Consider the following 16,687-nt stretch of genomic DNA (forward strand, 5'->3'; position numbering starts at 1 on the left):
AATACATTTTTAAGAGGTTTCAGTTAGACAAATAAGAGATATGTAGTTACTGAACTAGGTGAAAGGTGAATAATGACAACTCAAGTTTTGCCAGTGGCCCATGTTCCAAAAATCTTCCCCTAGGGAGAAAGACATCCCTCTCTCAGCTGAGGCTACAGTTAATCTTTGTGCCATTCAGTTTTTGGTCTCTAATGAGCTACCAGAATAGTGCACATAATGCAAGAGAGGCATCATAAAATTAAAGGATTTACATTCAAGAGCAACAAGACAGCAAGTCTGTCAAAGTAGCCAACCATACACATTTTTTCTTTTCATGTTTTAACAATGTTGATTTTTTTTTCTTTTGGAAAAAAACAAGCACCTAAGAAATAATCTCATTTGTCTCCTACAATTATCAACACACATTATGCATTAAATGTAGAAAATACCTGATCACAGAGGGACTGCAAAAGGGAAGTAACATATTCAGCGCTCTGTTGATGTGTGACATTGTCCCCAGCTGATCGCATTAAAGCCAAGAGCTCCTGGAAAACCTCAGCATACTTTTCATCACCTTTAGTAGTTCCATTGATAAGATGCAAAATAGCCAATTTACAAGCTTTGTGTGAAGCCAGGGCATCCAATAAAGCAAGCAATCGAGTGGTCTGTCCAGTGTACTGCTTCTCTTTATCTTCTGTGTTACTGAAAGGATATCAACGCACTTTGAAAAAGCTGGTTTAAAGTGATCTAAAAAACTATAAAAATAACCATTACAGGAGTCATATAACTCTGCGTTTTTAAAAAAAGCACCTAGTTTTTGTACTTAAATTTACAGTTTAATTTACTTCTTGAAAACTGCTCAACTTCACTAAATGAATTCTGGTAGCATAATAAATTAATCAATCTGCTACGCATTTAACATACTATAGGGCATCTAATCATGTACGGATAAATACCCTTTTATACAAACAGTATCTAATTCTACATGGATAATTATGCTTTTAAATAAACAGCACTCATTGTTTCAAAACCCTCTGAAATGGTAGTATTCAACCTCCTCCACCTTACAAACACCTACACATTTTCCTGTTACCATGCAAATCACAGTATAGCAAACTTTACTGGCCTACTTTTGTTATTTATATCAGGTAGGTCCTTTAGAAGCAGTTCACAGACAAGATAAGGCTTTGTAGGGACAACCTGAAGAAAACCTTCCTAAAATACTTACCATAAACATACCATGTGAAACTGTCTACATCAAAACTTAAAAGTATGACATGGTTCCTTGGCAACATTAAGTATTTTCAGTACACAGTATATGCACTTGTTGGAGAATTCATTCAGTTCATAATGGATAAGTAGTATTTCTGAAATTATTTTCCTCCCGCTAAATCTACTGTACAGAACCAATGTGAATTTAATAACCCACTAAAGAAATCTTTGCAATAGAAAACAAAGATACCTTTGTAGGTCTTCTACAATCAGATCCAATACAGTCCTCATGATAAGAAGAGCAGTAGGTGAAGCCAAGTCACACAACTGAACACAAATACGTCTCAACATGTGCTGAATAGGCTGGCAAGATGAACCAGAGAAAGATCGAACTATCTCTTGTATCAGTTTGGCTTGAACATGAAGATGCATACTCCACAGCTTCCTGGTGTTGAGTGCCACTGAAATATCATGTGGTTCAATTACCTACAGGAACAGAAGAACAGGAGGTTTTTCCTTTCAACTTTTACCATAAAACTGAAATCTACCACAAGGTATAAACAAAGACTAAGTACTAATACTGTCCTCATCAAAAACACACAATGCCATTTTCATTATTATCACTAAATGACAGGGCACGATTCCACCAAATTAGGTATGCCTTCGGGAGCATGGCTTGTCACACACCTTTTATGCTTACTTATTAAAGATCACAAATTCAAGATCCATGCCAAAAGAAAGGAGAACCTTAATATACCAGAGTTTGGCATTCAGGGTGAAATCCAAAGGCTTAATGGCCAATCATTTAAGTAACAGAATGGGAGTCTAGATAATTTCACAAGGGACAAAAGAACAACATATGACCACTAATTTAAAAAGATGCTCCAAATAAGAACAATTTTGTTTCTGATGAAAAAGACGTATCTTCAAAGAATCTATATGAACACAAATGCTTTACCGAAACTTTAATTCATCCTTTCACATATCTGTTTTTTCCACAATTACGAAAATGGTCTAAGGGTTATATATAATTACAATTCTTCAAAAACTAAATAAAACTAAATTATACCTGAGTTGTCTGCATGGGCAGTGGAAGAGGCAACAATTCTGAAAGTAGTATAAGTCCAGAGAAAAAGCCTTCGGGAATTCTCAAAATTGAAGTGAGAACTTCCTTCAGCATTAAAGACCAAGTATTGTTCGCCAAGGTTTCTTCCGAAATGGTAAGTTTTTCATTAACACCTTGTGTAAAAGTCAGTAAGATATCAACAATGTCATTCTGAATTTTTTGTTCATCACTATCTAAGCGGCCTGAGAGAGGAATAGAACACAGGAGCATATGTAAAGAAACAAGTGCTGATGGAACACGCATGTCTTTGAATTCAAAAGATCCACCCCTCAGCAGTTCCGTTAGCATTGTTTTAAGTAGAGTAAGTGTACAGCGGGCCATAGAAATAGTAGTAACTCTGTGAAGCGTGGTGCCCATGTTGACATGGAGTCGCCAAGGCTGAATAAGTATGCTGTTCAGCTTCTGTAATACCCGAATGAAGGTGTCCATTCCCTCAGAAGAAAAGAGCTGAATAACTGCAAGGTTCCATTTAAGGTCTTTCTGTTGACCTGTACGGGGGGGAAAAAAAAAACACAAAAAACAAAAAAAAACCCATTTATGTATGTCTAATTTCTCCTGGGCAATCACAGTTACATTTGAGCCATGTTTAAGTAGAAGACTCAGAAACTTAAGATTTCTATGCTAAGCAGTACAAATATATCAACCATACCTTCTACCAGAGGCGGTGGACATGCAACATGACAAAGAACACGAAGTGCAGTAGGAAGACCAACTCCATCTGGGGTCATCAAACTGTCAATATTCTTTAAAAAAACAAACAAACAGAACAAAATAAAAAACTGTATTACAAGGAAGGACTTTACAACAAGTTTATCACTAGCTTAGTATTCAAATTCCGTATTTAGTTACTGTAAGTATTCCGCAAAATTTAAGTTCAATTATTCCACCTTTTGGAAAGCAGTCACAAACACGGCAGAAGCAAAAAAAGCAGGGTCAACATTTGTATTGTGGTTTTATGGTAAGCTAAAAGATTTAAATAGTTGGATCTCTGCATTACATAGTTACTTTAGTTTTTTGTTTCAATAAATATCACTGAGAGCAAGAACTGGCCTAGATCATTAAGCTTTAATAAAAACATCTGATTTGGAAAATAGTATATATTTTTAAATACCATATGTTAGTACATACCTAAGATAAAATATCAAACTACAAAAACATCTAAGCTTATAGAACGCAACTAAAAGATAGCATCTATCTGTATTTTACTAACCTGTTTGATATATTCAATGAGATTTGGAATACAATTTATTTCAAATCTAAGATTTTTCAAAGGTTCAAGCCACTTGCTGAGCTCTGGGGGGAAAAAAAAAGACTTAGAGTTAATCAAGTAACTTGCAAGTGCGTTTATGAACATAAAACATCTGCAATAAAAATGTACTTAATTTACACAACAGGTACTAAATCCAAGAGTGAAATTTGTGAGGCACACATTGCAGCTGTAGCCAGCTGAAAAGCAAAATAAGACTTCAGACATGGACAAAATTCGGCTCAAGTCAACCTGAACATTCAAACAATTTTCATCTTATTATTTGTAATTAAACATATTTTATAAAAGACACTAAGGGTCCCACTGTCAGCTAAAGAAAAAGCTACCAAGAGCAAGGACCAAAGCACATTCCCCTTAACGTCCATAACAGGTTATTACAAACTGAATACAAAACTCCTATTAAATGCCCAAATGGAGCCAATCTCTGCACCAGTAACACATATTTTCTCTGGAAGTCCTTATAGATTAACAGTCTCTCTCTTAGTCCAGAATAACCTGGAAATCCCAATTTTCTGGGAGAAGAGATTTAAAGTTTTAAAACCCATTGTTCCTGAAAATATTTAAAAGAATGTGAAGGTTCAAAGGTCAACTGGGTATGAATTGACAACTATTCTCAGACTGATTTCATGATTTTGTTTAATAAACTAGCCCTGCTTCTCATGAAACTGTCTGGTGATCAGGTAAGGGGAAAAGAAGTAAAAGCATGGCAGAGGAGGGAATTAAACTAAAATTTTGAAGAATTCTGATTTCTTTCAGTGTATTTAAGTTTTGGAAGAAATTATTGGTATGTCTGCATGAGTCAGTTAAGCAGTGCACAGTGCAACTCTGGACATCACAGCGTCAACATTCAGTTGTCACAATAGTCCTCAGCAGGCTTTTCCCCCCCATCAGCTCCATTCCCAATGACCTGGGCCTCATTTGTGAGTCAATACAAGCCAGGGAACACCCTGAGACACAGTTTGGAGTTCAAAAGATTTAGTAACAGGATAACATGGCCTATTCCACGCCAGCTGGCCTAGGTGCCTGAAAACAGTCCCAGGATTATTTATTAGTATATACAGACGCTCTAAGGCTACATCACTAAAGGAAACAACAAACAGTCAGCTCGCTGACTAGTTTATCCTATTTTTACGAAAATCTGCACTATTTTCAACACAGAAATAATTTCAAGCTTCCGGTAATTATCCAAAATTCATGGTAGTTAATACTACTTGAAAAATAATTTAACTATAAAGAATTTCCTATTTAACTCTCATTAACAGAAGAAAAAAATTACGCATTATCTCAGTGACTCAACTAATCAGATGCAGCTGGAAAAGGAATTTCATTATATACATTATCCAAACCAGATGATCATGAAGCACCAATTACCAACATATAAAAGGTTTTTTCTATACATTCAAACAATTCAGTTGATAATGACACATATTGTACCTTGCAATTTGGTGTTATTTTCGTCTGCCTTACAAAGCTTCAGCAAAGGCGCCGAGTGCTGTTCCAGCATTTGGACATCACTGGAAGATTGAACCACCAGCAAAACAAGGATGCAGGCATAATTATAAGCAACTGACTTCTTAGACTTTGAGTCTCTGAAACAACAGGAAGGATTTTCTTTAGATCTCAACTAATGCAACTGGGTATTTGTTAGATTTTCATTTTCTGACCCCTAAAAAAAAAAAAAATCTACCTACAGAACTTTTACCTTCACCAAGGCTTGCCCTATATAATTACCAATCACAAAAAAAAAATCCCCCAAAAATGTTCTCCTATGCTTTTTGAAAACTGAAAGCTTTCTTTTACATTTACTTCGCATTCATTTCAGCATCCACAAAAGATGAGAGCTGAAAGCACTGACTGGAATCAAGCAGCAAACAAACTTTTCCATAACTTTGTCTCATTTTACAAATCTTGCTTTAAAATCACCGCCACCTAAAGTAGTAAAACTGCCTGTCCAGAGAAAATAATTACTGTTTTTAACAGTTATAAGAAATTACAGAACTGAAAGAGTCCCACACCAGGGAAGTGTCCAGTGCCATTTCCCCACTCAAATCTTTTTGCTCATTTCAGAGTCAAATTTTATGCTTGAATGAAAACCGCCTATTTACTGATTTTTTTTTTTTCCCACATAGCCAAAAGTCTGACCTATATCACAACACCTTTGTGGATGACCTACACAGGTTCCGGGCATTAAGTACTTGATCACAAATGACAGGCCTGATTTCCTATTATGTTCTTCTACTTAAAAGTTGTTTTGGTTTGGTTTTAAACAAAAAGATCATGTTCTAAAAGAAACAATATTTTAGATTTACAGAATTATTTATAACAGATATGACACTTTTTAAAGGTAAAAACCTAAAGAATACAAAACAAATGCTTAAATTACCCTAAAGCTTCTTTGGAATAGTACTCCATTAAAGTAATAAGACTTTGGAGATTCTTCTCCAGACTGAATACATGAGCCACAGCAGATCTTCCCACAGGGTTAAAGGTAATCAAGTAAAGGTTGTGAAGTGTTCCCAGCAGATCTGAATGGTCAGTCTCCTCACTGGCTGTGCACCGCTGAAAGTGGCAGAATAATTCTGAAATGCACTGTAACGTCTGTGTTGAATGCAGGAGCCACAGGGCAAAAGTATCCTCGTTGGCACCATCTGATTGGAGACCTTCCTCTTGATCCGGATCAGAAAACTGGCAAAGTGCTCTAATCAACAAGTTCGTTGCTTCGTACTCGGAAATAAAGAAAAGAAGACCCTTCTGTGACTGCGCCAGGAAACGCAATATATCTCGTATAGCTTGAAGCACACCTGGATGTGCACCTGTCACCGGAATAGACAGTAGCAAAGTAATGCATTCCAAGAAATGGTGACTATGAAGATATCTGAAAAAACAACAAACAGGAAAATAATCAGTAATATTACATCTGTCAACGCTGCATAATAACCTTATATAAAATTACACGCCTCCTAGCTTCAGTACTTATTGCTCTGTGGACTATGAGAAACAATAGCTAATTATGTAGTAGTACAAAATTTTAACCTTACAAAACACAATTGCTGTAATATTTACAGAAACTCTTCTGCCTGTGCTGTGAAACAGCAAGCTAGGCTGACACACATGCACGACTTCTAACCAGGGCTGGCTTGTATCCTGCCAGCTCGGCATACAGACAGAGGCATTCCAGACTTGTTTGATCCATATGCACAGATGTGTTCCAAGAAAACAAAGGGAAAACACTCTGGATCTATAACAATTTTCAAATATGCACCCACACAGCACCTAGCACAACTGATTAGGATCTACGAACACGACTGAAGTGCTAGCACAGTACCAGTAATAACAAAAGAGGTTAACTTCTTGTTACATGCATGCTATGTTGACTGAAAGCCAAGAAAATAACAGGTACATTAACCATCAAACTCTCTCAGACTTTATAATCCAGAATCCTCCAATAAAGTACAAAGTGAGACATCTAGAAAAGTGTTAGTCAGCAAGGTCATCCTTAAAAAAATATCTGTATCAAGCTGGAGGAAATACTCTAGAAAGTGAACTTGCAACTGCCGTACCTAAACAGGACAGGGTAAGGATCATCCCTTTCTGGAGGGCCTGTAATGCGTGCCATGGTTGGGAAAGATTTCACAGGAGGCTGAATCATTGTATGCGGAGCAGTTTCCATCAAATGGAAGATTTCTTCAAGAAGACTAACAAGTTTTTCCATCTCTCCTTCGCTTATATTAGAAGATTCCAAAAGATGATCCATGTCCATAGGAGCCTCCACATCATTCTCATACTCCTGGTTGGTTCTTTCAAGTCCTGCCAAGTCCTGGTCCTGTTCTGGCTCCGTGTGATTAGGAAGAGAAGGAGTGTTCTCTGCTAACTGATCAACCACCTTTTTAATATCTGACAGAATCTCATAGAAGTGACATTTCTGCAGAATTGCAGAACCAGCAGTAACTACTCTCACAGTCTGATCTAACAGTATGAGTTCCAGGAGTTTCTGATACCCACTTTTTTCATGTACATCTACGCCGCCCCTTAGAAACATTTCCATTCCCTCAGTCATACTAATAACACTATCCAAAGCTTTAAAAGCATTAAGTTTAAGGGAGGATGATACATGGTCTGCAAACAACAGTTCAAATAACACATTAATAACTCCTGCCTGCAAGAGTGCAGTTATTCCTTGAGTCCCGCATTCTCCTAACGATGACACCAATTTTGTCCCAGCTTTGAGTTGTCGGACATTCAAAGCAATGGGCTGTTTGAGAGCTACCTGAAGGTTTAAAGCCTGCAGGGTCCAGTCTACTAGCTGGGTAATGTAGTCTTGCTTTGTGTCTTTCACCTGCAGGTAGCTCAATCCTTTTACTATTAAACTTGGAATTTCTTCTAATGCCGTGACCCACTTTGCACCCCTTTCCTCTTGATATAATTCCAACAGTTCAGTTAATTTAACTGAGGCTTCCACTGCCCCTGAATTTTCTTTTTCTGGGTCTTGGTCCTTTATTTTACCAACTTCATTTTCGAATACAGTCTTGTAAGGGCAGCTGAAGTATAAAAGAGGTCCAAGCTCCCTTTCAAAAGGTTCATACGTCACGGGAGGCACAGATGCCAGATCCTCAGGAGTATATTCAATATCAAAGCTTGGATACTTAAATGTTTCACGTTCCAGATCAGCAATGCCATCTTCATCACTTGAAATCTGCTCATATCCATCATCTCCTAAAAAGAAGATTCATTTATGAAATAAAATCAATTATGGATAAACCAGCTCATAACTGCTGAGAACTTGCTCAAAATAAAATAGTAGTAATTTATTTAGTACAAATATTAACTGGTTAGAGAACAATCATACACTGACATACAGAAAGCTTTCTCTCTCCAGATGTAAGTGAAAGCCCCTGTTGACAAATTTTTTATGTAATAATGGAGATATTTAAAAGAATGCATAAAGCAAAAAGTCTAACTAGGGTACACATTACTACAAGAACATTGTCCAATTTTCTTCCTATGACTGCATCTACCATAAAACTTTTAGCCTGAAATTTTGCAGAGGCTTGGGTGGGAACTTTAAGTCATACAAGAAGATGACTACTGACATTATTACATAAACAACTTTACTTGATTTTTAATTAAGAAATCATTTCTTTCACCACTTTCCTACATTTTTAAACAAAACAAGATTGAATGTTCACTCTCACCTACAAAAGCTGTGTTATCTATTTTCCTCTATTTACAGAAAGTAACAGGAAGATTTACTATAAAGGAATAAATACTCCACAGCAAAATACTGTTCTTGAGAGATATCAGAACCATCAATAAGGCAGGCAATGGTGCAATGACCACAAGAAAAAGATCCAGTTCTCTTCGCATCATCTCTAGTCATCATAATGGTACTGCCATCAAAATGCCATAAATCTTTTTTTTTTCTTAACTTTTTACAACTTCACTTACCTTCACCTTCTTCCTCCTCTTCACCCTCTTCTTCATCTTCATCTTCCTCCTCCTCTTCCTCTTCTTCATCAGCAATACTCTCTACTGTATGCCCATCATCATCATCCTCATCCTCCTCCTCCTCAACATCCACATCATCTTCATCTTCTCCTTCTTCTGGTTGATCTTCCTCCACTTCTCCATCATCAGAATACTGGCTTTCTTGATGAATGGATGTTCGATCAGGAGAAATGGGCTCAAAGTAATCCTCCCTATGGTCCACATCATCTTCTTTTTCCCCAACCACTAAAAATATATATGAAGTTTAAGAAATTAGAGTACTTCTCTGAAATCCAATGCTCAATAATACATTTTAGAATTTTGCATTACACATAGTGGAGATACAAAAAAAGCACCTTGAAGAAAATCTTCAGGTGATTTGACTGAACACAAGCAACAATCACTTAGTTCAGTAAGACTATAAAGAAATATGTAAAGAGTTCTTGGTACTTTTAACCCGTAAGGAGACCAGAGAACTTGACAGATGTTGCAGAGAGATGGAGGAGGACAAGAATACCAGAGTCAAGAGAACATTTATATAAAATACGAGCAGCATGTTCAAGCAGTGTATTGGTCAACAGCTGATATTCTAAAATCTACTAACTTATAAATTGACACAGTTTAACATAGCCAACAGATTTTCTTTCAAATCCCTTTTCTAAAACTGAATCTGTCCAGCAGGAGCAACAGCAGACAGGAAACCTCACACTGGGCAGGAACACAGAATTCTGCATCCACTAAGCAGTGATGTGCAGCAGATAAAACACAGTCTGTTCTCATTGTACCTGACACTGGCATAGGTTCATCCTCATCATCATCAGGAGGAGGAGGGCCTGGAGGTGTCCTTGGTCCCCTAGGTTGTGGTCTTGGAGGGCTGCCATTGAACTGGTCTTCTTTCTCTCCATCAACTATATTTATTGTGAAAACAAAACCTTACATTTAATGGAATGACAGGAATAGATGCAGGAAATTTTAGCTTTTCAGTGCTACTTTTGACTAGGGAACACCTTCATTTCCCAGCTGTTATTTAATCTGTATTCTGCACCTGCAGTATGTGAGGCAGTTTTCTGAAGTCACTTTTGATGCAGACAAGAACTACATCAATAAGCAAGCTTATTAACACTATTGATGTTTTTCTAATATAATACAGGGTTAAAATTAACATGGGTGATTGCTATTTTTGGCTTTGACACTAGCAATACTGTAACTCTACCAATAATATCTGAGTTACTTTTAAAAAAAAAGTTTACATTTTAATCAACTGGTTTTTACAGTTTACAACTGTTTTTTATTACACAGAGTATTCAAATTTTGCAGCCCAATAGCTGTACCTTGAACAAGATAGTTCTAATTTTACATCTAAAACCAGGACTGAAGCAGAAACTTGCTCATGGATTCTATTCATGGCCACTCTAATACCAATGCAAGTAATCCACTCCCAAAAAAGCACCAGAAAAGAATCTCCTTAAAACCATTCAATATCAATCTAAAAGAAAATACAAAACTGAAGGACAAAGACATAAAGCTAGAAAAATAAAGCCACCGAAATCTAAAATGTGAAAGAACTGGATTTTTTTTTAAGATGGAATACTATAATGTTGATTTAAAAAAAAAAAAAGAAAATCTACATCTTCTCACAAGGCTTACCATGTTTCGGGTTTCTTTTCAAACCAGGCTGTTGCTGGGGAGGTGGTGGTGGAGGTGGGGGTGGAGGAGGTGACTCTCTCTCATGACTTATTACCCTGTCAACTGAGCCATATATTGCCAAAGTCAGACAGTTGTACCACCCTCTTAGAACCAATCCATCTGTGTTGACCTGTTTTTTTTAAAAAACAAAAAGCACTTAAGTAACACAAGTCAACTTCAGAAAAGTTATTTTATTTTAGTATCACTGTATCAGTATCTGCATAAAAGCAAGAAAGGAGAACCAAACATTAGAGTATCTCTTTACCGTACATTTTGAAAACTGAGAAAACTTTAAATATATCAATCATAACAACAAATAAATAATCTTTCTCTAAGAGCATTCAATTCCTTGCAATATATTGCCTAATCTATACAGCCTATTAATGAAAAAAAAACATTACCGTGGGTCACACAAACACTCATATGAAGGAAATAAACCCAAACAGAAATCAAAATGATGAGCTTAGCTGTGGTCTGCAATCACAATGTTCTGATTAATCTTTGCTCATAAGTGGTGGATAGTTCTGTTGGTCCACAGGAATTGTCAAGCAATCAAATCTTCTACAACTCATGCCCTTATAGATGCAGACTCTGAAGTGATGAGTATCTGATCTACAGGCAGGTTTTAGAACAAGATCTTAAACAATAAATGCTTTACACAGTGCTAACACACCACACGCAACCATATACCTAAATGACAGACATGTAGAAAAGGAGGTTTAAATCACATTGCGTTACCTTTGCATTGGGTCTGAAAATAATTGAAGTGTTTTCATCGTATTCAAGGCTGTTAAATAAAATATACAAAGTCATTTTCACATTAATATAAAGCATGTTTACAGAAATGAAACACAGCAGTACTAAACACATAAGCCAATAATAAAACACTGAACAAATACGTGCTCTTAAAAACAAGAGTGCAGAATCACTTACTTCTACAAAATACTTTTCATTTATATATATGGGCTCTGTAAGTTTAAATATAACAGAATTTTCTCTTTTTTTTAAGCATGAACCTCTGTCCTCCCACACAGATTGGAGGAAAAGGGCAAGAATACAAACAATCAAAAAACAGACCAAACACAAAAATCATGGGAGATACAGATTTGCTATTGTGCATCTTCTGCACTAAAAAATTCTCAGGAAGAAAAGATAGATAATGAAGTCACGCACTGATCTTCAAAGTACTTACCTCCCCAGCCTATCAAAAACAGGGGCGCTTGGCTTGCTGACATTGTTGAAAAACAAGTCCAGTTGAAATGTATGTGGTGATGTCTCTCTGGAAACAGAAAAAAGGTGAAAATTAAATCTGTCGAGCTCCTTAACAGAGTAAGTAGGACTAACAAGGGAAAAAAAAACTTTACATTATACTGTTTAAATAATTCCCAAAAACAATTACAAGTTCAGCAGACAAGTAAATGCATTTTACCTTTTTATACAGGAGGTTCTACTGAGATATACAAGTTCAAGAAAAAAATAACAGGAAGGTATTCCTGAATCAGATACCTAGTATCTTTCACTTACCCATAAGCCCTATTGTCAGGCAAACTTGTGTGAGCTCTCACTCCTGGAGGAATGACACGTACTTCATTTATGTAAACCACGCATGGAAAACGAACTACATCTATATTGGTACTCTGCTACAAAACAAGGAATAAAGAAAGTCTAAGAAATGTAAAATGCAAACAACATAATATACTTATATTCTTTATTAACCAAATTAAGGTTGCAATCCTAATAATTACAAAATTCAATTTTGTAAAATGCTAAACACCTTTAAACACTGTTAAACAGAACAGGTGGGTTTGGTTTTGTTTTGGTTTTTTACATACAATGTTCTGGCACTTTTTTTATAGAAAGGGTTACTGGTTTATTTACATAATTGATTCCCTCTATTGAGAAGAATCTTTTAAACAGTAACGGGTTTTTTCCTAACAAAAGTATTGTGGTTTAACCTGGTAGGCAGCTAAACACCACACAGCCATTCGCTCACTCTCCTTCTCCCCAGTGGGATGGGGGAGAGAATAGGGGGGGAAAAAAAAAAAAAAAAGGTAAATTCACGGGTTGAGATAAAGACAGTTTAGTAGGACAGAAAAGGAAGGGAAAATAATAGTAATAATAATAATATACAAAGCAAGTGATGCACAATGCAATTGCTCACCACCTGCCGACCGATACCCAGCCAGTTCCCGAGCAGCAATTGCTGCCCCCCCAGCCAACTCCCCCTAGTTTATATACTGAGCATGATGTCATATGGTATGGAATAGCCCTTTGGCCAGTCTGGGTCAGCTGTCCTGGCTGTGCCCCCTCCCAGCTTCTTGTGCACCTGGCAGAGCATGGGAAGCTAAAAAGTCCTTGACTAGTGTAAGCACTACCTTACAACAATTAAAATATCAGTGCGTTATCAACATTATTCTCATACTAAATCCAGAACACAGCACTATGCCAGCTACTAGGAAGAAAATTAACTCTATCTCAGCTGAAACCAGGACAAGAAGGTATGTCAGTAAAGGTAAAAACTGGAACTTAAGTTATTAAAGAAAGACTGAGTATATGGTTCCCTTTTAATAAAACATAACAATTTTATAATTATAAGAAAAAAGAAAACGTGCTTTAATTTTAAACATTAGCAAATGTTCTATTTCAAATGTAATATTAGAAATTATAATGATACTATAAATCTGGTTTACTAGACCTCTACAAAAATTCCGTATGATGCTTATTTCTCCAGTTTTGCAACAACACCTGAAAACCTTTTGTAAATAACATTTCTGTTTACCACACAGAAATAGCAAGTATAAAGAAATGTTATGCTTCAGCACTCCTAAAAGATGTTGGAGCAAACTAGGAAGTAATCGTAAAGTCACAGTGAATTCCATGCAGAAGCCGCCAAATTAATGCTGAAAGTCTCCTCTCACTAGATTCACTATATTAAGTCTTATTACATTTATACATCATCTCTATCATATATACACTTACAAAATAGTAAACAGATCAACTATATGTCCAACTGTAAGCATATAAAGACTTTCTTGAACAGAAGGTCAGAATCACGTTTCTCACTGAATGTTTCCAATTAGAAAACCAGATTAGCAAAGACAGCACTAGTTAAAAAAAAAAAAAACACTGATCTAAGTCTGTACCAACATAACTAAAAAATGAAAAATAAAAACCAAATTGATCTGCAGAAAAAAGTCATATAACTTTCACCACAATCAGAAAGCAAAAGAAACCCCAAAATTACCAACAAAAGGCAAGAAAGTACTAAGATTTTTAGAAAACTAATAAACAAAGAAATAGTCACAAGTTTTAAAAAGAATATTTAATCATGTGCTTTTGGGCACATATTACTGTCATTTCATAAGAAATCTATGCATGCATCCTTTAGCCCACAAATACATCTCACCCCAAGGGCTGACGTATTACAAGCAGGATGGTAGAACAAAAGGAACCCCGCTGTGACAGGGAGCATAGCTTTATTAACAGGAATGGGGTGACTGTAGCCTGTGAGGAGCAATGGCTGTGGGAGCTCTTTGCTTTGCCTTTAAAAAAAGGTATATGCGTCAGGTGGGAGACCCAGATTTCCGGAGGAAGGGCTGCTGTTGAGGAAGCTGCGTCCCCAGCAGCGCTGCCCAAAAGACGACAAATTCCTGCTTAAATGATACGGGATTATGCCCTAACAGCCATGCATCAACATCATCAGGATGGCAAGTGAATGCTCAACACATGTTAAACTGCATAGCTAAGCCAAATAAATAATTTTATTAGAAAACTCAGCGGTACTTTTCATGAACTGCATTTTCGAAGGCAAGACTCACAATCCATTTAGCTGAAGCATTAGTATAACATAAAGAAGGCTTTCCTGCAACATGTAAAATACATTTTGTTTTTTTCTTTAATGACAACTCAATATGGTTCAGGTTTGGAAAATGTCACTAGCAAGAATGAGAGTGGCAGAAAACATACACAATTAAAAACAGTCAGTAAGAGAACATACTGTCCTGCAGGGGAAGAGGAGTGCCTAGTGTTTCCTACCCAGGGGAATAGCAGTGGCTAGCATTTCCTGCCCCGTACTGTCTTAAATAGTACAATTAAAAATACATGTGGGTCTCCCTGATCCTGGCAGTTCGAGAGAACTCCAGAATAGCTTCCCATGTGTTTTTAATTTCAGCTCAAAATACTTCATTTTCTTTCCCTAATGCCTGTCCATAAACACAGCATCTTTTTCAGACTACACTACACTTTATGTTTTCCCCCTCATAGTCCCCTTCTTCCACCCTGGACACCACAGAGCCCTGGGCAAGCTTGCTGCAAGACAAGCAGCTTCAGGGATGCTCAGGATCCCAACAGCCTTGAAGTGGAATATTTGTATGAACTCCCACTACTAAAGGAAACTTGAAATATTCCTTTTGCTCGCGATGCATGCGGGCTGCATAAATCTAAGGGAACATCTCACAGGCCCACAAATACCCGTCCTCCTCATTAACTACAAAAAAGCATTCGGTATCTCTGAAGTGGATGGATACAGCCCTCTGCCTGACTTCCGCCCTTATGGACTTCTCCAACCAGTTTTATCCCCTGTTTCCCACTAGCTTCTCCCTGCCGTTACTTCTAAATCCCCGCTCCTGTCCCACTGCCGTACCCTCCCTCAGCCCCCTGCCCGCGGCACCCCGGGCTGCCAGGACAGCGCTGGGCCGGGCGCACCGCGGGATCCGGTGCCGCGGCCCCGGCAAAGCTTCGGGGGCAAGGCAGGGAGGGAGCGGAGATCCCCCCCTCGGCGAGCACCTGGCCAGGGCCTGCTCCCTCCTGCCCGGCCACCCGCAGAGGCGAGGGCCACCGCCGGGGCCTACCCCAGCCGCGCTCCGTACCCCGCAGCCACGGCGGCCCGCGGAGGCCCTGGCGCGGGCAGGAGGGCGCCGGCGGCAGCCAGGAAGAAGGAATATGAGGAAAGCGGCGGCCCCGACCCCGCCGCCGCGTTACCTCTGCGCTCTGGTGCTTGAACGTGTCTAAAAACAACAGCTCGGTTGCCGTGTCCACCGCCATCTTGGCTCGGCCCAGGGGGAAGAGCTTCCGGGTGGCGGCGCGAGCGCTTCCGGGCCGCGGGGCGGGGCGGGGCCGCGGGGCGGGGCGGGGCGGGCGCCGAGCGTTGTCCCGCCCGCGCGGGACCCGCCGCCCTCGGCGCCGTGAAGGGCGGCAGCGGCGGGGGAGGCCTCAGGGCTGCCGCCGCCCCCCGGCCCGGCAGAGGCGGCGGGGCCACTCGCGGCGCTGCCGAGCGCACCGGCCCGGAGCGAGGGCTCGGGGAAGGGGAGCGGGGAGGCCGGGCGGGCTTTCCCCGCGGCGCTGGCTGCCCGCCCGCTGGAGGCAGCGGAGGGAGAGCCGCGGGCCGGCGGCGTGAAGCGGGGTCGCTGCCGCCGCACAGGTGCCTGCGGGTTGGGGTTGCGAGCGGCGGGGCGGGGCCCTCGGGCCGTGCTCTCCGGAGACCGAGCTCGGGGAGCGCCGCCGCGCCCTGCTGCGAGCCTCGCTGCTGCTGGGCTTCACAAGGTTTAGCCCCGGCTTGAACACGGACTAAACTCAGTCCTGCTTGAAAAACTTCCTTTGCAGCCTTTCCGTATTTAAAACCAACCCTTTTCAGGTGTAGGAAGTTGCCGCTTCTCTCAAGTACGTGTAAGAACAACTCCTTGCAACCTTTCCGCAGCTCCTCGTGTTCTTGTTCAGCGTCCGGCGCCCTTCTGCATCCGCAACCAGGTTGTACGCGCAGCAGAGATGCCGCCAAGCCAGTCAGCCGCGGCCTGGAGGATGCTGTGGAACTGATCTCACGCAAGCGGCGTGCGGTTACACAAGTTTTGTGTGCAAGCTCTACGTCTATAATAGCAAAACTGCGGCACGTGCCTTTAGAGGAAGTCTAGAAAAGGATGTGTAACAGCCCTGAACTG

General features: G+C 39.5%; 1 protein-coding gene across 1 annotated transcript in view; it reads right to left on the reverse strand.

The window, feature by feature from the left end:
* VIRMA (vir like m6A methyltransferase associated) overlaps positions 1–15,797 on the reverse strand; it is a 25,889-nt gene extending 10,092 nt beyond the window's left edge. The window contains exons 1-15 of the mRNA XM_075706438.1: positions 15,735–15,797; positions 12,279–12,394; positions 11,947–12,033; positions 11,493–11,541; positions 10,716–10,884; positions 9,854–9,976; positions 9,030–9,314; positions 7,145–8,297; positions 5,968–6,459; positions 5,019–5,173; positions 3,528–3,610; positions 2,967–3,060; positions 2,261–2,805; positions 1,442–1,677; positions 429–681 (exon numbers count right to left, since the gene is read on the reverse strand). Of these exons, the coding sequence (XP_075562553.1) occupies positions 429–681; positions 1,442–1,677; positions 2,261–2,805; positions 2,967–3,060; positions 3,528–3,610; positions 5,019–5,173; positions 5,968–6,459; positions 7,145–8,297; positions 9,030–9,314; positions 9,854–9,976; positions 10,716–10,884; positions 11,493–11,541; positions 11,947–12,033; positions 12,279–12,394; positions 15,735–15,797 (3,903 nt within the window). The remainder of the gene's footprint in view (positions 1–428; positions 682–1,441; positions 1,678–2,260; positions 2,806–2,966; positions 3,061–3,527; positions 3,611–5,018; positions 5,174–5,967; positions 6,460–7,144; positions 8,298–9,029; positions 9,315–9,853; positions 9,977–10,715; positions 10,885–11,492; positions 11,542–11,946; positions 12,034–12,278; positions 12,395–15,734) is intronic.
* Positions 15,798–16,687: the final 890 nt, after the last annotated feature.

This window comes from Pelecanus crispus, chromosome 2 (assembly GCF_030463565.1).
Source record: "Pelecanus crispus isolate bPelCri1 chromosome 2, bPelCri1.pri, whole genome shotgun sequence".
NCBI lineage: Eukaryota > Metazoa > Chordata > Aves > Pelecaniformes > Pelecanidae > Pelecanus > Pelecanus crispus.